The sequence below is a fragment of the Aotus nancymaae genome, unplaced genomic scaffold (genome assembly GCF_030222135.1).
Source record: "Aotus nancymaae isolate 86718 unplaced genomic scaffold, 86718_ANA_hifiasm-v0.15.2.pri h1tg000012l, whole genome shotgun sequence".
Classification (NCBI taxonomy): domain Eukaryota; kingdom Metazoa; phylum Chordata; class Mammalia; order Primates; family Aotidae; genus Aotus; species Aotus nancymaae.
Window position 1 is genome coordinate 13,461,846 of NW_026988423.1, and position 25,637 is coordinate 13,487,482.

Here is a 25,637-nt window from a genome sequence, read left to right on the forward strand (position 1 = left end):
CCAGAGTGCTGGGATTATAGGCATGAGCCACCATGCCTGGCCCCCGTGCCACAATTTTTAACACCTGCTTCTAATAACATGAAAAGTCAAATTGGTATTTTTTTAATGAACTTTTTCTTTTTGCTTGGTAATACTACCTAATGTGTATTTTTAGATCGACTTTGAGTGTTTTTGAGTTATAGGAAAGTTGCAGTGGAGAGTTCCTGCATATCCTTCACCTGGTTTCTCCTAATGTCTTACGTGACATGGTACCTTTATCAAAACTAAGGTTAACATTGCTAGATCATATATATTCCAGACTTTATTTAGGTTTTACCAGTTTTTCCGCTAATGGTCTTTTTCTGTTTTAGGATCCAAGCCAGGATACCACATTGCATTTAGCCTAATGTATGTTTTAGGTATTATAGTTCAACTTGCATTTTCCTTTTTTAGTTCTTGATGAAGCAGATAGAATCTTGGATATGGGCTTTGCTGATACCATGAATGCTATTATTGAAAATCTCCCCAAGAAACGTCAGACTTTACTTTTCTCAGCAACACAAACTAAATCTGTAAAGGACCTTGCACGTTTGAGTTTGAAAAACCCTGAGTATGTCTGGGTTCATGAAAAAGCAAAATATAGGTAGGTACTCTTTGATTCAATCAAGATAAATGTTGTTTTCTTTTTTAGTTTAGGGATTTAATATTTTAAATATATGTTTTCCAGGAATTAAGACATAAGATGTGTTGTTCTTTATGCAAAGCGTAGTAAATATACCAGTTAAAATTACTCAAATTCTGGATATATCTTTAAATGTCAGAGTACTTGAATGTAGCATTTCCCAAAATGTGGTCTGAGTGGGGAACAAATGTTTTTCCATAAGATGTTAACAGGTGTTTTACCATTTACCAACACTGCCTCTCCATAAACAAAGGGAGAAGGGATCAGATAGCAAATGGTGAGTCAAAGTGAAACTTTGCTTCTATTTCTCAGAATCTTTACTATTTCCCTGGACATTGTGATTGTTCAAAGCAGTGAGAGGTGGATGTAGCTTCCTACATTTACCAAAATTATTTGGGTACAGAATTATCCTTTGTAGCAGGATTATACAGTACTAATGTGTTATGGAACACATTTTATCAAACGCATTAATATTTAGCAAAATACCTTTCTGTCTAAAATTATTCTAGCAACTGTTATCTGTCTTGGTCTTACTAAAAACTAGAGCATAAAGTATGTGTATTACAGTAAAAGTATGTGTGTTTGTGATATGCAAGTGGTTGGAGATTGATTGATTGATTGATTGATTGATTTAGAGACGTGATCTTGCTCTGTCACCCAGGCTGGAGGGCAGTTGGGCTCACTGCAGCCTTGACCTCCTTGGCTCAAACGATCCTCCTGTTTCAGCTTCCTGAGTAGCTGGGACAACAGGGGCATACCACCATGCCTGGCTAATTTTAAAATTTTTCATAAAGTTGGAAGTCTCACTACATTGCCGAGGCTGGTTTCAAATTCCTGAGTTCAAACAGTCTTCCCACTTTGGCCTCCCAAAGTGTTGGGCATAAGCCACTGTGCCCAGCTGGAATATGTTTTAAGTTGTATTTTTATATGACAATTGAAAGCATATATATTTGGTATGTGTCACTGCAGGCTTTCAGGGGAAATGTTTTCTAGTGAATATAAATTGGATTCTTTGTTGAAGATAACAATGTAAATTCAACTCCACTATTATTTATACTTAACATACTTATTTCTTCCTGCTCTGAAATGTTGTAAAAAGAAATAGATTTGAAAAATGAATTGTGTTATCTGAAAATTCCTTAAATAGAGAAAATATGAGTATTTAGGCCCATCTTGACCTTGTGTAATAGATGTCTAGGATTTAAAAAGCCTGAGAGGAGAGAGGCCAGATTCTTTGCTTCAAGGTGATCTTGGGGAATCTGAGTACTAGTATCTTTGACTTTCAAGAACTTGGGAATGGAATAGTAAGGGATATTTGAGGTACAATTTTTTTCCTTGGCTTACTGTCGAGTAGACGTTGAGCTCTTAAAGTGTTGAGATAGCTGTTAAATTTTTTGTGACAATTAACTTGAAAATTTAAAGACTATCTGTCTAGGATTTTTGACTTTTCTTTTTCGCTGTTTCCCTCCTGCCTATTTTTAATATTCATTGGACAAATTTTTCAATCATTAGATGTCTCTAAGACCTTTCATAATGTGTGCAGGTTAATTTGTGCCTATTATTTCCTCCTATACCCAATTTCTGTAGATAACAGTTGGTTATTTTCAGTAAATCATAAAGTTTTAGAAAAAAACTACAAAGACTTTGATACCATTTCACACATGATTTTTGAAAGCCAGTCCCATCACTTTGTAAAAATGTGGTGGACAAAATTTTCAGGAAAAATTCTGGAAGGCAGACATGTACTGATGTAATTTATAAAACCTCAGGTTATATGATAATGGCTGCAGTGTTCTAGTAGTCCAAATTTATGGGAAACATAAAAAAGCAGAGCTGTTAGGAATTTCGTCTACTGTCAATGTTAGCTTTTCCCCTTTAGCAGCTTATCAGTGTGCTTCATCCATCCTGAGAGATTATAATCAAGAATATTTTAAAGTGTTAGTATCTACTCTCAAACTGCAAAGGACCCAACAACTAAAGAAAAATTAGATCTTTCCGAAGTTGTAAGTCAGAGCAGACTTAGAAACGGTATACTAGTGTTTTCATTATGTTATATATAGACAACTGGTATTTCTAATGATTTTATTTTTGAGAGAATATGCCTTTGGGCCGTAGCAGTTTGCTGTTTTTCAGTGACAAGTTGAATTCTATGGTGGATTATGAAACATTTCAAATTTGAGATACATTATGAGCTTATGTTTATTATGTTATTTAGTATTGCATTGTCAGTTTGAAACATTAATCATTATGAAATGGTTCTTTTTTGTTTTCTGTGGACAGTCTTTCTTTTTTGGCTTTGTTTTTTTGCCTTCTTACTGGCTTGGAGAAGCCCTTTAGAGTAATTATTTCTTTATTTGTTACATGGGTAGCAAAACGCTTCTCTACTCCCAGTGTTTTTTATTTTAGAAAATGTTTCTTTTTATCTTTACTAATACTTTTTTGCCGTTAAATCTAGTTTTTTTCTTTTGGAGATGGGAGTCTCACTTTGTTACCTAGGGTGGAGTGCAGTGGCACGATCTCGGGTCACTGCAGTCTCTGCCTCCTGGGTTCAAGCAATTTTCCTGCCTCAGCCTCCTGAGCAGCTGGGATTACAGGCGCCTGCCACAATGCCCACCTAATTTTTGTCTTTTTAATAGAGATGAGGTTTTACCCTGTTGGCCAGGCTGGTTTCGAACTACTAACCTCAGGTGATCCATCTGCCTTGACCTCCCACGGTACTGGGATTACAGGCTTGAGCCACCGCTCCTGGCCAACTTTAAGTCTGGTTTGATATTAGTCTACCTATAGCAACTTTGTTTCAGTTAGCGTTTGAAGACGAATCCTTTCCCATCCTTTTACTTACTACATTGTTTATGCCCTGTGTTTTTAGATTTGTCTTTGCGAGTAGCGTATTTTTAATCTAATATAATTGCTTTTGACATTGAATTTACCTAATTAATATTTAGGTTCCTTTACTTTTTCCTACGTTTGTGTCTTCCTTATTAAGAATTTTAATTCCACATGTATCTTAAGCCCCTAAGTCACTATTATCACTGTTTGTTTAGACTTACCCAGTTCTTCTTGTATTGTTATGCTTCTACCTGAGGATTTTTCTTTTGCTCAGATAATTTCCTTTTAGTGCATACTTGTTAGTGAAAGTGTTTTGACCTTTGTGTAAACCTCTTTATTTCATCTTCATTTTTTTTTTGTAGCCTATCTTGACAGTTTTTTTTTTCTTTGAACTCTTCAAAGACATCTTTCTGTTGTACTCCAGGCACCATTATTTCTGTTTAAGTCATCTGACAGTTGTCTTGTTTCTTTGAAGGTAATTTTTTCTTTTTTTCTGGCAGGCAGATGTCTTAAGGTCAGGTTGTCTTGATCTGGTCTAGCCTGGCAATTAGACTTTGGGGCTATCCTATTTCTGGTTTGTCCTGAGTCTTGGGGTATAAGCTTTACAGATGAGGCATAGCCCTTCTCAGGGTCTCAGCCAAAAGACTGAGGTATCTACCAGGGCCCCTCTGTCTTGGCAAGCTCTGAACCCCATGGCTTTGTGACCCTGCCAGAATCTCTGCTTAATTATTTAGCTTCCGATTTGGTTGCTTTTTGCTTGTTTTTCTTCATTTTGCCTTGTGTGTGCTCAGTTTAGGGGTAGGTGTGCTCTTCAAGGGCAAATTGTTTGAAAAATTTAAGATTCAGTTTTCCTTCTCTCTGGGACCTGAGACTGACATGTTTAGGCTTAAGGCTGCTACCTTGTTTCTCTCCTGTCTTGAAATCAGAGAATGCTTTTGGGGAAAAACGTGAGGTTAACAGAGGACTTGGCTCAGGGCATTTCCATTTTCTCCTTTAGCACCTCAAGTCCTACCTGCCTTGGTGGCTCTCGAATGCTGTCAGTCTTTTTGTTTTGTTTTGCATTTATTCCTGCTTTTATAGTGGCTATTCAAGGCCAAAGTTTAGTCTAATACAAGCAGCTCCTTAACCTTGTAATTTTAGCAGCTGGTGGAAATTATTGCCTAGCTCTATTATTTCACTAGGATTTGCAAAATGGTGAAATTTTAATTCTGTTATTTCTTCATTAGTTTACATACTTTTATATCAAACAGCTGTCACGTGAACTGTGTGATGATTCTAGGTACAATTCTTACAGGAAATATTTATTTTTTTGAGACAGGGTCTTGCTCTGTCGCCCAGGCTGGAGTGCAGTTGGGTAAGTGTAGCTCGCTGTTGCCTTGACCTCTTGGGCTCAAATGATCCTCCTGCCTCAGCTTCCAGAATGTATGCTTTACTCTCTGTATCTGCTTTAATACCAATGAGTTGGTTCCCTAGTATTTTCTGAAGGTTAGCAGTGTTTGCTTTTTTGGTGGGGGACAGGGGTTGTATGTACTTAAAATGAACTCAGATTTAATGATAATTAATGATGAATTAATGATATTTAACCCATAGATTTAAACATCTTTTTATGTCCTTGAATCAATAGAAATTTTTGTATTTAATATTCATCTTGTGTCATCCCAAACTTGGCTAGTAGATGCTTCAAGTTATTATCTGGATTCTTTAGATACATTTTAGTAATCTTTGGTGAACTCCTTGCTTTCTGGTGGTCTAAATTTATCTTAAATATTTCCAGTTCTTATAAAATCCTTATAGCAAGATCTGGTATATAAAGATCATAGTCTCAGTGCTAATGGGCGTGGTCATTGTGTTAAGCTTCACAGTGGACAGGCCTTTTTAAAGGAGTTCATGCTGATAATTAAAAATCAAATTTAGGATTACAAGGTTTTTATTAAGCCTCATTTAAAAAATATATATCTCTTTTCTCTTATGCCAAACATTCATTTCTAAAGACTTTTGTTTCATCTGTCAGTCAGTATATCTAAAGTAGTTTCAGCATCATGCCATTATTATTACCGACAGTATGATTATTTATAAAAGTTTAAGATTCCTTTGCATTTCTTTTTTTTCCTTAGATATCCCAGTAAAGATGTAACAATCGAGTTTCTTCAAAGGCATTTCTTTTGAAATGATTCATTTGTCATTGAGTCATCAACTTGATATATATTTGGGCTTATTTGTTTCATTTTGCTCTTTTGTAAAACTTCATTCTGTTTCCCATAATTCCCTATAGATATGGCCTGTTTCTTTTTTAAAGACTGTTTTTTTAGAGCAGTAGGCTAACCTCAAAATTGAGAGGAAGGTACAGAGATTTGCCATATACCTGCAGTCTCCATGCAGCCTCTGCCATTATCAGCACTCTTGCTAGAATGGTGGTGCATTAGCTACAATGGATGAACCTACACTGATGCATCCTTATCATTCGAAGTCTGTAGTTTACATTAGGGCTCACTCTCGGTGTGGTACATCCCATTGATTTGGACAGATTTATAATAACACGTATCTACTGTTACAGTATTTCACAGTATATTCACTTCCCTGAAAATCCTTTGTGTTCTGCCTATTCATTCATTCATCTCCCCTGACAGCCACTGATCCGTTTTATTGTCTCCACTGCATCGTCTTTTTGGAATTCATATAGTTGGAACCATACAGTATGTAGCCTTTTTGTATTGGCTTCTTTCACTTAATATTATGCATTTAAGGTTCCTCCATGTCTTTTCATGGAGTGATAGCCCATTTCATTTTAGCACTGAATAATATTCCATTGTCTGGATGTACCACAATTTATCCATTCCCTTACTGAAGGACATCTTGATTGCCTTCAAGTTCTGGCAATTATGAATAAAGCTGCGATAAACGTCCATTTGCAGATCTTTGCGTGGACATATGTTTTCAGCTCTTTTTGGTAAATGCCAAGGAACATGATTGTTGCGCCAGGTGCTGCTAAAAGTATGTTTGGTTTTAAGAAACTCCTATATTGTCTTCCAAAATGGCAGTGTCATTTTATGTTTCCTTCAGCAAAGAAGGAGAGTTCCTGTGGCTCCACATCCTTGCCTGCATTTGGTATTGTCACTGTTGTGGATTTTGGCCATCTAATAAGTGTGTAGTGACATATCATTATTTTAATTAACTTTTCCCTGTTGACATATGATGTGGAGCATGATCATGGCTCACTGCAGCCTTGAACTCCTGGGCTCAAATGATCCTCCTGCTTCAGCCTCCTAGGTAGCTGGGACTGTAGGCACACACCACCATGCCCAGCTAACTTTTGTATTTTTTTGTGAAGATGGGGTTTCACCATGTTACCCAGGCTGGTGTAGTATCTTTTCATATGCTTGTTTTCCGTCTGCATATCCTCTTTGGAGAGGTGGCTGTTAAGATCTTTGGCTCCCTTCCCCCTTTTAAAATTGGGTGTTTCTGTTTTTATTGTTGGATTTTAAGAGTTCTTTGTATATTTTGGAGAACAGCCCTTTATCAGGTGTTTTTTGCAAGTATTTTTCTCCCATTTTTGGCTTGTCTTCTGATTCTTTTGGTAGTGTGTTTCACAAATCAGAAACATTTAATTTTAATGAAGGCCAGCTTATCAATTCTTTTATGGATCATAACTTTGTCAAAGCTAAAACCAATTGACTTCTAGTTTTTGGTTTGTCTGACCCCCCTTCCTTTTTTCTTTAGTATAAACACAGACACACCTGGGCGGTCATGTATGTGCATATATAGTGTATAGTCCCCTGATAAATGGTACCAAACTATGTACTATTCTGCCACTTGCCTCTTTCCTTAACAGTGTATCCTAGACATACTCCACAGCAATATATGAATAGATTCTTCATTCCTTTTTTATAGTTGCATTGTAATTGATTTATGTGGATGTGTAATTGTTCATACTGCAAGTCCCAACTGATGGATATCTGGGTTGATTTTCATCATTTTTTGCTTTATAAATAATGCCATTTTTGTGTGTGTGTGTGTGTGTGTGTGTGTGTGTTTAAAACCAGAGTAGTGTTGGAATAGAATTCTAAAAGTAGGTTTACTAGTTCAAAGAGTAAATGCTTGTATATTTTTTCCAACATTTTATAATGAAATTTCAAATATACAATAAATTGAAAGACTTTTACAATAAATACCTTATGCCAAACACCTAGATGCTACCTAATGGTAGTATCCATTTAATTGCATTTATCCATCCCTTCTAATGCTGTATATTAAACCCTTTTATTTTTGATAGATTTCAGGGTAAATTGCAGATACTTGTATTCTTATCTCTAAATACTTTGGCACACATATTACTATGAAAGTTTAATATTTGTACAGATTTTCTTTTGGCATAAAATTTATGTACAATGAAATAGCAAATTTTAAGTATACTGTTGACGTTGATGAATGTGTATATGTCTGTAATCTAAAGCTCTAATAAGATGTAGAATACTAATCAGCCCAGCAAGTTCTCTTATGCCTCTTCTTAGTTAGTCCTTGACCCTGCATTTTTAGAGGTGATCACTGTTCATGTCGTGCTTTTTTTTGACACTGATTTGCAAGAGGTTTTGAATGTTTTTTAAAGTAATGTGTTGAATTCGTTTCCTAAGGGACAATAGAGACACACTCTTTTTTTAGTGTATGTGTGTAGGAAATTTGCTTGAAAGATGTGCCACTATTAAAACTTGTTTCCTTTTTTGGTCTGGATTTCAGTTACCAACATGACATATTTTAATGTTTTTCTTCTCCTTAATTCCACAAGCACCCCTGCCACTTTGGAACAGAACCACATAGTTTGTGAGCTGCAGCAAAAAATAAGTGTGCTGTATTCCTTTTTGAGAAGCCATCTGAAGAAGAAGAGCATTGTATTTTTTTCCAGTTGCAAAGAGGTATTGGCTGTTTATTTTTCTTTCTGAACTTATGTTGAATGTCCCTTTTGAAATGGCAAATTCCAATTAGACGAATTATTATCTTGTACAAGAAGTACAGTGCTAGGTGTGGTGAGGGATCTTTAGTGTCCTTGTTGTAAAGGAATCGGTGGTTGAGACTTTATACTCCACAAGGGCGGAAACTGTGTCTTTTCTTAGGTTTTATGTTAAGTGCTAACTATTGAAAATGTAGTAGCCATCAGTAAGTATTGGTAGAATGAGTAATTGTTAGCCAAGCTAAGCAGAGGTCTTTACAATCTGATACCTCCCTTGCCCTCCAAGAATATGGGAATGAGTATGCCATTTCTTTCCATGCCTTGTATCTTTGTTTATGCTGATCTGTCTGGAATGCCTTCCCTGCATCCCTTCACCTAAATCTGGGGAAATACTTAGGTTTTTTTGAGGCTAAGCTCAAATGTTATACCTGAAAGTCCCTTTTTGGCACTCCCTTTTTAAAAAATCAGTTGCTCCTTTCTCTGACCTTCTGAAATGTTTTGTTTATATCTTAGTTAATAAACTCTTCTTGAACACTAGCCCCGTTGCCCCTTTCATGGTAGCCCCCCACCTTTTTTTCTTTTAAAAACAGGCTTATTTCACTTTACCTTTCTTGTATAGAAACCCTGTGTTGTAGCCACAGCTGGAGTCTGGATCTGCTGCATAGAAACTCTGGTGTGGGTCTTTTTTGTTTTCTTCTTGAGACAGAGTCTCACTCTGTCTCCCAGGCTAGAGTGCAGTGGCATGATCTTGGCTCCCTGCAACCTATGCCTCCCAGGTTCAAGCAATTCTCCTGCCTCAGCCTCCGGAGTAACTGGGATTATAGGCCTCTGCCACCATGCCCAGTTAATTTTTGTGTTTTCAATAGAGATGAGGTTTCAACATGTTGGCCAGGCTGGTCTTGAACTCCTGACCTCAAGTGATCTGCCTGCCTTGGCCTCCCAAAGTGCTGGAATTACAGGGTTAGTCACTGTGCCCGGCCTCTGGTATGGGTCTTAACGAGATGGCCAGTGAATTCCAGAGAGACTTGGTGAATATGGTCTCTTTCTGGAGATCGGGGGCAGGGTCAGGTAACTATAGGTCTTGGAGATGGCATCAAAGGTGGCCCAGGGTGACAGTGCAGCCTCTGGTTGAGATATAGCAATTGTCAATACCTACCATCAGCAGCAGCTTCTTGGGCATGGGTCCACGATGATGCCGGTGTCTCCTGAGGCGAGGACAAGGCTCATCAGCACAGAGCCACAGAGGCCTGTCACCTTGCAAGAGCTGGTGGGCTTGCTGATCTTGTTCCCCCAGCAAGGAGGGGAACACACAAGGACAATAGAGAGCTTGGCCAAAATGGTGGTCCCTCAAATGGCAGTGGCTATCTCCTTGGAGCACCTGATACCCAGATCAATGTGGCTTCTGTAGTCCCCAATGGCAACACGCCTTGAACCTGGTGCATTGGCCAGTGTGGGCTGCTTTTGCATCATGTAATTTTAGAAACCTCATTCTTGAGAGATGCCCCCAGGAAGATGTCAGTGACCTCAGATTCCCTGATGGGCCGGAGAAGAGAGAGCTCTCCTCCAGGGACTTGGTCTTCATGTCCTTGACCAGACAGCCCAGCTCTGTGACTGGCGTCCACTCCTTGGCCTTGCCTTAGTGGCCTTGGTTGCGGGGCTGCTGCTGCCGCCTCTGCTGAAGCCTCTGTGGTTTCCCATTCCTGGTCCTGTGGACCCGCCCGCTGTACCAGCAGCATCTGCCATTTGATGTTTTCTTGTAGAAGCTGTTTTTATATCTTTACAAAAGAAAGGCCTAAGTCCCGCTATCTCTAATCTTGCCTGATATATTGCCCCAGAATCAGAACCTCTCTGGTGGTAGCAAATTGCATTTGAGAAAGTGAATAACTAGTGATTGGGTAACAAGTCATTTTGCAATTCACTTGGTTTCCCATTCTTTACTTTCAGCAAAATTGAAGAGAGACTTTTATGGGGTCTCTCTCTTTCATTGAGCTAATAGATCACCAAAAATTATTTGGAATAATCTGTTACGAGTTTTGGCCTGTTTTATAGGCGCTCAGAATTAAACTCCCTTTGAGTTTGTTTTGTTTCTGTAAACAGATTCTTAACACCCATGTTAGAGAAAATGCTGAACTTTTTTCAGTCTAGCAATCCATAGTATCCATTTATGGATACATAAAGAGAACCAAAACAATTAGCTTCATATAGTCCCACACGTTGAGATATATTTACAGTGTTTTTATTTATGTCTAACAGTTTTTTAAGTCGAATGCCAACATATTTCTAGGTTTGATCCGTTCTGTACCACTAATTATTGTAATAATTGCTGAGCCTGAGAGGAAAGTTCATTTGGCCTATGGCCACAGGAAATTAAGTTTTTTCTTTTGTAGAAAATGAGTTATAATAACATGATTGATAAAAGCCTTTCAAGCTTCAACTTAAAGTGCAATTTTGTGACATTAGGAAATAGAAATGTGAATTAAAGTAGGGAAGGAAATTAAATTTCTTATGATTAAAGAAGAGTTTCTTCACATTTTTTACGTGGTTGGAATTGGGTATCACATTGCTGTGCTGTTTAGAATCTGTGGGATACATTCATAAGAGTTAAGTGTTTATTTTAAAACATCAGTATTTATCAGAAATGATATTCTTTGCTACTGTTGAAATTTTGAAAGTTTTGGATATCAACATAAAAATACAAGAACATTTTTTAAAAATCAAAGGAAATATGTGAACAAAAACCCTTGAGGACCACAACTCTAGACTACATTTCTCTTTCTCTGCTCTATGAACATTTTTTTAATTGGTAAAATTCATGCTGCTTAATACATTTTTGCTGCTCATCTTCTAAGCTTTATTGCTGCCATCTGTCGTAAGCAGCCTTCTTTTTCTGTTAATGCCCCAGGTCCAATATCTGTACCGAGTGTTTTGCCGGCTACGTCCTGGTATTTCTATCCTTGCCCTCCATGGTCGACAGCAGCAAATGAGAAGAATGGAAGTCTATAATGAGTTTGTCCGTAAGAGAGCTGCGGTGCTCTTTGCTACTGATATTGCAGCCAGGGGGCTGGGTAAGAAAACTTCCTACCATGAAATTTCTGTGATCGTGAGAAATGTAATTTGCTTATAAAGTGTATTTTGGGAAATCTAATAGACTCAGATACTTGGGTTTCTTTTCTTATTTTGTAAGAGAAAAATAAGTAGTAATTTGGTAGCAGGTGATTAACATTAAGGATGTTTCAGTGAAAGTTTCTATAGTATTTGCATTTTTCGTGCTTTTACTCATTCATGATAATCATACCATAGAATCCTGAGGAACCTACAAAATCAGAGGAGGATTAAAAGTTTAAAGATATGAAAACAATTCCTGTTTCTTTGAAGTTGGAAACTTGTTTATAGATACTGAACTCATTTAACAAGAAAAGTCAGTGAAGTCCATGTTTTCACCTTTCTAATTTATATCTGAGAAATCACTACATTTAATGTATTCAAATTTATTTTCAAAAAGCTGCTTTGTTGATTATACAACTCCTGGCTTTGTCGGAGTGGGATGCGGATGGAAGTAACTAGAGAGGAAAACTAGACATAGCAACAAAGGGTGAGAATAAATGGGTGATAATTTGAATGCTTCAATCACTTAATTTTATTGTATTGTTAATTATAGCAAATTTGAAGCATATACAAAAGCTGAATATGTTTAATCTACTCTCATATACCCAGCTTTAACAATTATCTTTTTCATAATTCTCCTGTCCCTCTTGCAGTACTCTAAAGCATATCTCAGATGTCATATTTATTAGTTTAGTCTGGAGTTTATTAGCACGGTCATAGCTCACTGCAGCCTTGATCTACCAGGCCGAAGTGATACTCCCGCCTTAGCTTCCTCAGCAGCTGGGACTACAGGCATGCACCTCCATGCCTGGCTAGTTTTTCAATGTTTTGTAGACATGGAGTCTCACTGTGTTACCCAGACTGGTCTCGAACTCCTGATCTCAAGTGATGCTTTCCCCTTGGTCTCCCAAAGTACTGGGATTACAGGTATGAGCCACCGTGCCTGGGCTCTGTTGATGTTACCCTCTGATTTTTGAACCTGAGATAGTTTAGGTCCCAAAAACCAATTTTGAACTTAAGTATACTCCTTTTTTGGTGGTCGTTGAGATGAAATCTCACTCTGTTGTCCAGGCTGGAGTGCAGTGGTGTGATCTTGGCTCACTGCAACCTCTGCCTCCTGGGTTCAAGTGATTTTTGTGCCTCAGCCTCCCCAGTAGCTAGGATTACAGGTGCCTACCACCACACCTGGCTAATTTTTAGATTTTTAGTGGAGACTGGGTTTCACCGTATTGGCCAGGCTAGTCTTGAACTCCTGACCTCAAATGATCCACTTGCCTTGGCCTCCCAAAGTGCTGGGATTAGAGGTGTGAGCCACCACACCCAGCTTAAGTATACGCCTTTTAAGGACAGATTTCTTTTTTTAAAATTATCTTACAGTTTTAAAAACATTACACATATATACTACCTATTCACAATGAATGGATGTTAATATTTTATCATTTTCCTTGGATTTTGTTAAAGAAGTATTAATTGATGTAGTGCTTTTTGTAACTATTCCTCATTCCATTTTACTGCCCCTTCCTCTTTGCAGACATAGTTACTGTCGACTATTTGATGTTTACCCTTTTAGCTGAAGGTTTTTTTTAACCTCTGATCCAAAAACTCTGTGATACAATTCAGCAGGTCTCTGAACTTGGATGGGGAAAAAATACTTTCACTAGATTTTTAACTGAAATTTAGCATTATGAATTTAAGCAAGAAATTATAGTAGTTTTAGTAGTACCTGTGTCTTTGCCACAAATCGAAATAATTTTATATTAGTTTTTACAGATATCTTAGAATATCATTTACACTCAGTACTATTTTGATGTTATAGTGGTTATTAGACCCACAACTAGGTCATGTTATTTAATGTGCTAGTAAATAGGCATACGCATTACTATATCAAATCTGATAAAAATGTTGAGTTCTATATTTCATTGTTTTTTCTTGTACTCCTAAATGTTTTATGCACTTAAAATACCCTGAGAAGGGGTTCATAGGCTTTATCTAAGGCACAAAAAGTGTCAAGAGACTTTGTCATAGTTTATTTTTAAGAAGTATTCTATGTAGATGTATTTATAAGCAATGTTTAGTATCATCTTGGGTGTTTAAAAATTCCTGTAAAAATGTCATCATACATACTAGTCTCGGTATAATGCTTTTCTTTGCTTTTGAAGTCTTTCCATGTTAATGTATAAAGATCTAATGTATTATGTCGTTTCCCATAGTATAAATTTATGTAGTTACACATTTATTCCTGCAGTAGTGGACAGAAGTTTTCAGTTTTTCTGTTATGGAAATGTTTGATAAATATCCTGAAGTTCTCTTTTGTGTAAATGTCTAAGAACTTCTTTAGGATACAGCAGTGACTTTTATTATTTTATTTTATTGCCCAGGCTGATCTCGAACTCCTGAGCTCAAGCAATCCTCCTGCCTTGGCCTCCCAAGGTGTTGGGATTAGAGGCATGAGCTACTGTGCCTGGTCTTATTTTTCAATTTTATTTCTGAATAAATGATACATGCACATGGAATAAAAATTACTAGCAGGCCCTGCTGTACTCATCTTCACAGTTTAAACAACTACTTAAAACCCTTATTTCTTTTTCTGGTGTTTTGCTCCATATTACTCATTAGTTTATATTGCTGTTTTTTTAATCTATCAAGTTTAGAAATTTTAGGCTTCTTTTTGTAACCTAACAATCTTGTCTCTTCTGCCACCCCATCTTTACCATATGATCATATTGTGACTTATTGTTAAATAAACATTTCATATTTACGTTGTTTTGATTATAATTCATTGTTGCCAAGGGAGGTAGCATGCTAAGACTGTTAGCTGCCTTGCACTTACTTTTGTGTTTTTTTGAGGTAAATAGTTGAGTTAATTGTTATAAAATTTGCTTAGTTTTGTGCTTGCAGTTCTGAATTCTCCAGTATTCTAGCGGGTGTCATGTGCCTCGTTCTCTAGCAATTCACAGTTCTCTTTCTTTTCTTATTGGGACCTCCCTCTTGCAGCCTTCTGCCTCTAGCTCTGACCTGGCCTAGTTGCTCCCGTACGCCTGACGCATACTTCTCCTGGGACTTTTCTTTCCAGATATGTCTTCCACTTTCTTGGCTTACTACTGCTACTATTTTTAAATTTTATTTTTTAAACTTAAAACTCATTCTCTAGTAGCCTCTAAGAAAGGGTATATGGGAGGTAAATTTTTGAGTTCTTGCAGATTTGATAATGGTCTAGGATTGGGAACGTTTTCCATTGTCTTTCAGTAGCTGGTATTCTGTTGAGAAGATGTTCGCGTTTCTGATTCCTTTTTTGTAACCTTACTTTTTCTGGATATTCTTGGGATTTACTGTTTATCTAGTGTTGTAACATTTTACAATAACGTAACTTATTGTGAAGTCTTACTTGTTGTGCAGGCCTTTAGTTTATGTACCTTTTCGGTGCAGACCAGTACTGTTTATTGGAGTTTTCTATCATTAAAATATTTCATGTCTACACTGTCTAATACCATAGCTAGTAGCCCCATGTGGCTATTGAACTCTTAAAATGTGGCTAGTGGAACTGGGGAAGGGATAAGTTTTAAATTTTATTTAATTTTAATTAAACATGAATAGCTATCATATGGAGTGGCTAGAATAGAGACTCATGTGTGTCTTGGTGGCAGGAAATTTACCTTTAAATTGCTTCTTGGTGTTTTGGTTAAATAAACGTTATTTATGTTATTTTGACTATGTAATTGCTGCTGAGGGAATTAGTGTACTTAGATTGTTTCTTATACTTTTTCTTGTGATTCTCTTTGAGCTAATAACTGTCTCATCGTAAATTTCTTCCTTTCCCCCCACTTGTTTACTCCTTCTGGAAGAGTGTTTGACCTCTTTGATCTTCTAATTTTCCTGTTCTGTTTTTACTGTTGATCATCTATGTCTCTTTCTTGTTCTTTCTGGAAGATTTCTTTGATTTTATAATCCAAGTTTTCTATAAAAATATTAACTTTTAACTGTTAAGAACACCTTTACACCCTTTTATTGTTTGATGGATGTAGTGTTTTCTTTTTTTCTGTTTTTTTGATACACAGTGTCACTCTTGCCCAGGCTGGAGTACAGTGATGCTATCTTAGCTCACTGCAACCTCTGCTTCCCAGGTTCAAACATTTCTTATATCTCAGCCTCTGAGTAGCTGGGATTACAGGTGCCCACCACCATGCCCAGCTAGTTTTTGTATTATTAGTAGAGATGGAGTTTTGCCATGTTGGCCAGACTGGTCTCGAACTCTTGACCTCAAGCAATCCACCCACCTCAGCCTCCTGAAGTGCTGGGTTTACAGATGTGAGCTACCGCACCTGACCAGATAGTGTTTTCTCTCTTTGAAGACGTTAAGTTTTTATATTCTGTACTCCACATTGGTTTTTTTCTTTTCTGTCTTTCATATTTGAGACTTTTCTCCACTGTTTGCACTTGGATGCCTTTTTATATTTAACAGTGAGGCACTAAAACCTATTTGAAGCGATTTGTACATGGATGAGGCTTGTTGACTAAAGGCCGTCATTGTGAGACGATTTGGACAGTTGATCATTTTGGGGTGGATTCAAAATGCCAGTGTCTATTCTCTTTGAGCACTGAATCTCTCCTGAAAAGACAGTCTCAGTCTCTTGAGAACTAAGCTTACCACTGGCTCTGGAAGCCTAGCAAGGAAGTCAGCACCCAGACCTCCCAGGCAGCATGCAGACTTCCTCCTCAGCACTCCTGTTCTCATTCTGGCTCTGGTGTTCCTGCATTCCACTGTCTCTGGTGTCTGCGGTCTGAAGCCTTTCTCTAGATAAGACTCTTGGTTCCCTTCAGGAGATGCAACTGTCCAGGATGAGAGAGGGGGCCTGAGGTTCTACGTGTTGATTTCAACCCATCTTCCTCTTTACAGCCCTGCAATATGCCCTTGCTTTCTCAGCTACCTGAGAGAGTATCTCTGTTCTGTTTCTTTTGGTTCTTCCTCCTCACACTAACATTTACCTTTTTGAATAGACGTGTGACTTAGTGACAGTTTTGATGCTCTTAAGTATCATTATCTTCTAATATCTTTTCTATTTTTGGTGCTCAGCCCTTTTCTCTGATAGGAGTTGATCTGAAATCCTTGAAGCAAAATCTATAAATGACTGAAGATTGTTCTCTTAAGAAGTTGCGACCAGGATTTTCTGGAAATAAATGAAAACTGCTATAGCCAGAAAATACATGTGGAGTAGTTGTTGCTAGGAAAGAGGAGGAAGGACCTAGGAAGAAAGCATTAATTTGAATGGAGCTGGGGTTAGTAGGAAAAGGAAAGAAGCTTCACTTAAATTTAGAAACCAGTTCTGTAGTTCTGAAACCCCACGAGAAGTGGTGCTTTCAGGTTATTAAATACCAGGGTATTTCACTCTTTGACACAAAGCAATCTGTCTCTTCTGTGTCAAATATGAAGTAATCTTCATATTCAAAGAGTCATTAATTTTGGTTCATTTTTTCAAGAGAAATGTTTATCTTTTGGTTCATGCAGTTGATTTTATTTTTAATAGAGTTCATAGATGATATCTATCAGTTTGATGTGGTGAAAAGTACCGACAGGCAATATGGTAAAATAAACATAGTGCAGCAGGGCAGATCTTGCAACCAGTTTCTTAACTTCACATCCCTTCTCTGTAGATTTCCCAGCCGTGAATTGGGTTCTTCAGTTTGATTGTCCTGAGGATGCCAATACATATATTCACAGAGCAGGCAGAACTGCCAGGTAGGTATACTGACTCACTTATTTTCTTTTGCTGTTATCTAAATGACAAAGCATGCTTTCTGAGCTGCAGATAAACAAAGAAGAAAGGGATTCAGGTAAGTGAGTGCTGGTTTGGCATTTTGTGGTGAGAGTTGATAGCAACTTGACAGCTGTTGTAAATTATTATGGCTAAGATTTGATTAGTGCTGCAAAAAATCCATAAAAATCTTATTTTAGTTTGTTTTAACTTTCCCTTACCTTAGTTTTCACCAGAACTGTTCACTGAAAGTCATCTCATTGGATCCTAATGACCTGTCAGTTAGGTATAGGACTGTAATAGTCCTCACTTATCCTCAGGGGTTATATTCCAAGGTCCCAGTGGATGCCCGAAATCTCAGTACCAAACCCAATATGTGCTATGTTTTTTCAATCTAATAACTGAGACAGCCAAGTAACTAACAAGTGGTTGGGGTCTAGAGCGTTGATATGCTGGACAAAGGGATGATTCCCATCCTGGGCAGGACACAGTGGGATGGTGTGCCATTTTATCAGGGTACTCAGAAGTGTGAGCAATTTAAAACTTATAAATTGTTTATTTCTGGAATTTTCTATTTTTTGGGCGCTGGTTGCCTGGGGGTAACTGAAACCATGGAAAGAGAAACCACAGATGAAGGGGGACTACTTACTATATTTTTAAATACCTGTTTTCAGATGAGGAAACTGAATCTTTGAGCAGTTAAACAATTTGTTCAAAGGTCCGCAGAGCCAGGATTTGAACCCAGACAGTCTGGCTCATCTAGTCTAGATCTTGTGCTTTTACCTTCTAGAGTGGAGGCTCTATTAAGAGGCTAAGTGGTTTGGAATCATAGATTTCTCTTCTTCGTTTCTTCCTAGCTCAGGAAAGAGAGGCATTGCTGAAGACCACTCCCTATCTCTCCTTCTTCCTATATGCCCCACTTCCCCACAAAAGCATCCTATATTTGCTCAAGAGGTATGAGGAACTGCCTAGAAAAGAACATAGTAAAGTCAGTCATTTGGAATTAAATGGCTTAGAAAGGCATCTGAATGAATCAAAAAGGATTGCACAAATGTCATTGCTATTAAGCTGTAGCAGTGAAGCTGGGAGATACACGTTCATGGCAGAATTGTAAATGGTCAACATTTTTCTGGATGGCACATGGTAATACTTACTAACCACCTTACAGTTCTTCTTTTTGTCTTAGTAATTCCACATCTGGAAATGGATCTTAAGAAAATAGAGAGATGAATAAAGTTTCAATATGTATTTGTCTCACTGATACTTGTAGTGGTTAAGAACTGGAAATTACCTTATTGTGATCTTTAGGATATGATTAATTATGGTCAGCCATAGATGGATTATTTCTTTAGTTTTATATTTTTGCTCTATTTTCTTTCTCATCTAAACTGGATGATTGGGTATTTATCATATGGATTCCAGTATTGGTCTAACTGGACCAACAGTTGCTTCCAATTTCAAGCCACAAACTCTTCTTCAAAACTTTCCCGGGAATGGCAGGATCTTTAGGCGCGGGCACAGACTGTCCTGCCTGGCAGGCTTGCTTTACCACCTGTCCTGTGTCCACTTGAGCAAGTGGCCCAAAGGATGAAAGTGTACTCTATTCCTTGCTTACCTAGGAAGTTCCATTGGAGTTTAGTTCTTTTAGATTGCTATGCATTTATGTTTTTTGGGTAGCTTTGGAAAAAAACATAATTTTTTAATGTGGTCACTTTTTGTTTCAGCTGAAGTGAAGGTTTTTATGTCCTTTTATAACCTAGCAAGAAATAGAACTTTCTAAAATTCTATTTTCTAATTTTCATAAGATGTTTGAATGTTTGAGTGTTTAAGTGTTTTTTTTTTTTTTTTTTGATTGATTCGTGTTTGCCCTGTGGGCCATCTTTAAACATGGTTCATGATAAAAATGCACTCAAATTAAATGTGCTTCTTTTGACCAGCATGATAGCAGGCAGAGAACAGTGTAATAGTGAAAGACTATTTAAAAATAGGATTTATATATTAGTGGGTTCAAACATAAGTGTTTTAATTGCAGTCGATGGTGTAGTTTTAAACAAGCAATACAGTTAGGATTGGGTTTTGTATATGATGTCATTGTACATTCAGACAAATTTGTTTCTAGAATTTTTTTGCTTCTTACAACTAAGTAAGATGGGACACGGGTAGAATAGTTGCCTGTTCTCTTCTCCATTTTATGAAGGGATAGATGGTGCCTCATTGGTCTTTAATGTGTTGAGTACATGGTTGGCTTGTTTGTGTTTGACATGGAGTCTTGCTCTGTCACCCAGGCTGGAATGCAGTGGCACAATCTCGGCTCACTGCAACCTGCGCCTCCTGAGTTCAAGTGATTCTCCTGCCTCACCCTCCCGAGTAGCTGGGACTATAGGCGTGTGCTGCCTCACCTGGCTACGTTTTGTATTTTTAGTAGAGATAGGGTTTCACCGTGTTGGCCAGGTTGGTCTTGGATTCCTGACCTCAAGTGATCTGCCCGCCTCAGCCTCCCAAAGTGCTGGGATTACAGGCGTGAGCCACTGCGCCCAGCGAGTTCATGTTTTGATTGTCGTTCATAGTGAAATATTTTGGGAAGTCATTGGTCGTTGGTGGAATGACCTTCTCCACTGTGTCATACTCAATAAATGTGTAGTTGTGTAAATTTGTACATATACCTGTGCACACATCTACTTTCTGTGGTCCTGTGGGCCTCGGGGTAGGCAAGGTTGGATATGGTATCTCACAAGTACATTGAGCCAGGGGTGTAGGCACTTTTTATTTTTTCTTTTCCTTTTCAATATCTTTAACGTATTCTTTAATGTGATTATTTTGATATGTATTACATACTTTTTAGATGTGCCAGTGGTATTGATGGGGACAGGGCAGACTGATTCCTAAATAGAATACATTTAGCAGTAAAATTATTCTTTCTATATGAAGATTATTGGACATCTCTATATAAATCAGGAAAGGATTCTAGAAGGGGAAGTATTCAAGGTTCTTAGTTCCTGGAGAAGTTGTTGAAAATTTTATGTAGTTGAACATGCCTTGGTGAACATTAAATTGGGTCTTAATGACTGTGGAGATGACGAGGAGTTAGAACAACATCACATTATTGTGTCTGAAGAGAGAGAATACTAATCTCTCTCTTCAGACACATGTTTTAATGTAATTTTTAATATGGTCATTAACTTTTAAAGCACAAGTCTGTTTGACCTTTTGTAATCAATTACAAATATTTTGACTTCTTTAGATGTATAGTTAGTAGAAAGGTTTAGCATATATAATGCTTTTTTTTTTCTGGCAGTTTAAAAGTTGCCAATGGTGGGTTTAGAGATAATTAGAAAGTTTTGTGGGCCATGAGACTAAATAATTGAATTGAATAAAGGCTAAATTAAAATTTGAATCTAATTAAAATCCTGTGTATTTGGCTGTAATTAAAACCAAGTTGCCAGATAGTGTTTGCCTTTGGAATTGAACTATAATATATGAATATAGAAAAACAAATTCATTAGCAAAATCGCTAAGTTTTCTTTTTCTTTTTGTATTTTAGGTAAAAAAGTGATTTGGGTACTTTTGCCTTGAAATACCTAATTCTGTATTAATTTTACCTTATAAAATTTCTTTTGATCTATAGCAGTTAAGAAATTTCCTTGTATTTTCCTTAACCATCACACACCCCTTTTAACAAAATGATCTCCTTTAGAGATGAGTGAGACCAGCTATATGAATATAGTTTTATAATGCTGTATCCTGTGATACATTCTACTACTTTAAAAAGCAGTTCTCTTTAGGGCTTATAGCTTTTTTTGGTACAAAACCAAGCTCTTCAGTTTTTATAAAAATGTCCAGTTGAAAACAGAAAATATTTGGGAATGGAAAATAGACATCAAATATTCTCAATTTAAAAAACTTTTTATTTGGAGAGGGTGGGGAGGGTTGTGGGTAGAAGATGGATATTTATATATAGGTTTTTTTCCCATAATAGTGGAAGGTAAAATAATTTTCAGCAGTATTCTAATTTAGCCTTATTTGCCTGGCTACATTTTTTGACTCTCAGAAACTGTGTAATGTGGGGAGCAGATCGTGATTCCACTAGGGGGCAGCAGAGGCCAAACCTTAGCATTGCATACTCGTTGGCAGCAGTTTAGATCTTAGCAGCAAAAGGGAAGATGGCTACTAGTTAAAATCTGTAATAACTTGTGAAGAGTTCATGGTTGTTTGTGGGAGACTGCTGGTACTTTATGGAATAGCTAGTGAGAATTTTTTAATAGTATCTTTAATTGGTTTGTGAATTGAAATGATAAAAGTAAAAAGACAATTTTCATGAGCATTAACTTTGCAAGGCTTACCATATGTACCTTAGATACAAGATAGGAGCAATCTTTGCTAGTGAAAATGATTTCTTTCATTCCTTTAGCTTACATTTGTGAAGGTCTACAGTCTGCTTCTCCTAGAGAGTGGCTGATGCTTCTTTACATGGCCTTCTGTCTTTGTTGGTGTCTGAGATTTAAAGGTTGCATAAAAGGTCACAGCAAATTTATTTTGTGTCTTGAAGCAGTGAGGAGCTGGGGTAGAGTATAGCCAATATGGCTAAAGGGGTAGATAAGGAGGACTGATATTTCTTAGGAGTCTGTTTCCCAGGCACCCCTTGGGAATATTTCTTAGGAGTCTGTTTCCCAGGCACCCCGTGGGAATAGGGGTATCCTTACTTTGTTCTGTCTAGTCAATACAGCAGGCAGAGTGTTCCTTCTAAAACATAAGTCAGATTATGTCACTCCTCTGATGGTATACCGTCGCACTCAGAGTGAAAGCCAGTGACCCCCTGGGTCTAAACTATTCATCCCTTTCCTCCCCCGTTTCCTAGTATTCTCCCCTTCTTCTCTGTGCTCCATACTGATCCTGCTGTTTCTTGTATGTGCCAGGCATGCTTTTGCTGGTAGGGCCTTTATATTAGTGCTCTCTCTTTTCTGCTGGGATGCGTTTTCCTCAAGTATCCACATGGTTTCCTCATCCTCCCCAACCACTCCTTTTTACCTTCCTCTACATTCCTTTTTTTGAAGTCCTTTATCACCTTCAAACACATGATTTACTTAGTATATTTTTGAATTGTTTTTCACCTTATTTGATTGTAAGTTCCATAAAGGCAGCAATGTTTGTCTAATATATTGATGTACCCTAAGTGCGTAGAACAGGACCTGGCATGTGGTAGACATTTGAGATAGTGATTCAGACCCATGAATCAGATCTTACCTAATATGTTAATTATCCTAACATGTTAATTATTTATTTTGTATAACAAATTGACCCATGGCTTGGTGACTTAAAACAATAACCATTTATTATCTTGCAGCTTCTGTGGGTCAGGAACTCAGTGTGGTTCCTCTGAGTCCTCGGGCTCTCAGTCTGTCACCAGGCTGTAATGAAGGTGACAGATGGTACTTCACGGTTCAACTAGGGTTGCATCAGTTCTCAGATTTATTCACATAGTTGTTGCCAGATTCATTTCCTCCTTGATTGTCGGTCAGAGGCATCTCTCAGTTCCTTTTCATGTGGTCTTCGTCACAGGGCAGCCACTACATGGTAACTGACCTCATCAGAGAGGGCAAATTAGAGCTAAGGGAGAGAAAGATGAAGCAGCAATGTCTTTCATGACCTAGACTTGGAAGTCACAGTCCGTCTTAACTGTAACATCCTAGTGGTTGCATATCAGCTCTATTCCTTGTGGGGGACAACACAAGGGTGTCAATACCAGGAGGTACAGATTGTTGGGAGTTGTTTTAGAAGCTGTCTTCTAAAAGATAAAATAAAATTTTATCACTGATTTCAAGGATAAAAGCAATCCCAAGATATAGGTGAAATAGGAAGAGGTGTGGGATCTCCACTATAGCTCCCTGGGTATTTTCTTGTCAAATTAGAGCCTGCTCTGGCCCAGGGTAACATAGAAGATTCTAAATAATGTGTGGCTTAGATGGACACTTGCACAGATGGACTATTTGTGTGCTCGGTCACAAAGCCCACCAGAGAAACATGCTTTTGAATCCATGAATTGCGAACAACCATGGTACATCCTATTAAAAGTCTCTCATAGGTGAGGACTCTTACCTGGCAAATACCATTTTTGTTTCCCTGGAGGTCTGTCATTAATATGTTTTCTAGGAGATTTGACCATATCACTTTTTTGGGGGCAGAGGGAGCACAGGGCATCCTCTTCCCTACCCCCACCCCGTACCACATAGAGAATGAATGGACTGTGGTTTAGCCTTTTACTTCCCCAAACTCAATAAATATTTGTATGAATAAACTCATTTAGCCCATAGAACAACTCATGAAAGAGGTTCTCGTATTAGGAAGCTCTTTCTCAGAGACTTTGAGGTAGAATATGTCTAAGATTTTTCAGTTTAGTAAAGTACCAGGCCTGGGATTGATGTTTGGGTCTTTCTGACTCTACAAATCATTCTTGCCAGTGTGCCCTGATCCAGCTGTTTACATCTAATGGATTCCTGTGGCTGCTGCTCCCATGCAGACCTTCTAGAATGCATGAGAGCCAGTTACTGGGGGAAGAAACATGGATGTCTTTAAATCCGTTGGCATTTGTGGTCAGGAAGACAAAAGTACATGCATTTTCTTTCTTTGGACTATGGGAGAGAGACATCCTGTGGTTGTTCCATCACTGCCTTTAAAAAGTCAGGGATCCTAGGTTTGAATTTGACTTTGTCGCCTGATGACCGTGTACCCTTGGACAAGTCTTTAACTTCTCTAAGCTTCAGTTTCTTTTCTGGTAAAATGGGGTTAATCGTATCTAACTCTGTTATCTCCTGAGAGTGTAGTTTTAGGTAGTATGGGTACCACTTTCATTTGAGGTTTCTTTTTATTCTTAATCTGTTAAAATTTAGCTTTTTTTAAAAAAATTTTTCTGGGGACAAAGGCGATAGAATTTAATGATTTCTACCCTTTCTCTGTGAACCCCATAAATCCTTGTTCTTAATCAGTTTGCTAGAAGCTTTCCATGCAATATGCATTAGCCAGCTTGGTTTCTTTCTAATTACTTACAGTGAACTTCATTTGTCACTGTTGGGCCTGACATGGTATACCTGTTTGTTATTTGAGATCTTAAGGTGCAGATGACTTTCTTTTCCCTAAAGTATTTCCAAACCTGTTCTTTCCTTTTTTAAATCCAGTGTAGAATCTTCAGACATTCTGTAAGTCAGAGATAACCTTTTTTCCTGGAATAAGCTCTCTTATGTACCATGTTGCTCAGGAGGAACAGAGCCGTTGGACTCAGATCCCTTATGGCTGTGTTTCTGCATCTGCATAACAGACTGCACCGTTCTCCCCCAGTGACATGAAATCTTGGGGATGGTGGTCACAGGTAAGGCTGAGGTATAGGGAGAACAGAAGGAGATACAGGGCAGGAAAGAGAGGACTGTGCAATAGTAGAGTGTAACCTAAAATGTCTCCCTTTCTCCACTTCTTGATTATTACTGTATTGTGAGCAGTGACTATTGTATCAGTCGTTAGAGCTGTGGAGTTTTAGATCCTAAAAGGACATAAATCAGTAAGTTGTATAATGTATAAATAAGAAAATATAGTAAATAGTGATTTATTTTATCTAAAGTTATACAGCTAATAGTACAACAAGACTAGAACCCAGTTGTTTTAATTCTAAATCTGATGTTTTTTTTTTTTTTTTTAATTTGGTGACTGAGTCTTGCTCTGTCACCCAGACTGGACTGCAGTGGTGTGATCTCGGCTCACTGCAACCTCCATCTCCTGGGATCAAGTGATTCTTCTGTCTCAGCACCCCGAGTAGCTAGAACTACAGGGTGCGCCCCCACACCTGGCTAATTTTTGTACTTTTAGTAGAGACGGGGTTTTACCATGTTGATCAGGCTGGTCTCGAACTCCCGACCTCAGGTGATTTGCCCACCGGCCTCCCAAAGTGTTGGGATTACAGGTGTGAGCCACCACGCTCGGCCAAGTCTGGTGTTTTATCTGCTGATACAGTGTCTATGGTTCACTCACCAAATATTTGTTGTGCATGTGTTAGGGACACATGACACATGTATACATGTCCTTAAATTTAATAATTAAGGAAATATACTAATATTGGTAGTACTAGGATGTATGTTAAATGGGGTAAGAGTGATAAAAAAGATGTAGGTCTTAAAAGTATATAGAATTTTTTAAAACTTATTTTTAATAACATATATTACAAAAATAATGCTACTCACTAAACAGATTCTAGACAATATTGACAAAACAATTAAAATCACCTAAAATCCTAAAATTTTTTTCATGTACTTATGTCTATATGCTTTTCTAGTTGACAAAACTGGGATTGTTCTATATAAACGTTTTG

At 37.7% G+C, this 25,637-nt stretch overlaps 1 protein-coding gene across 1 annotated transcript in view; it reads left to right on the forward strand.

Annotated features, from left to right (window-relative positions):
- The window catches only part of DDX10 (DEAD-box helicase 10), a 269,719-nt gene that overhangs the window by 14,320 nt on the left and 229,762 nt on the right, over positions 1–25,637 (forward strand). The window contains exons 6-9 of the mRNA XM_021671095.2: positions 433–622; positions 8,271–8,397; positions 11,335–11,497; positions 17,187–17,271. Of these exons, the coding sequence (XP_021526770.2) occupies positions 433–622; positions 8,271–8,397; positions 11,335–11,497; positions 17,187–17,271 (565 nt within the window). The remainder of the gene's footprint in view (positions 1–432; positions 623–8,270; positions 8,398–11,334; positions 11,498–17,186; positions 17,272–25,637) is intronic.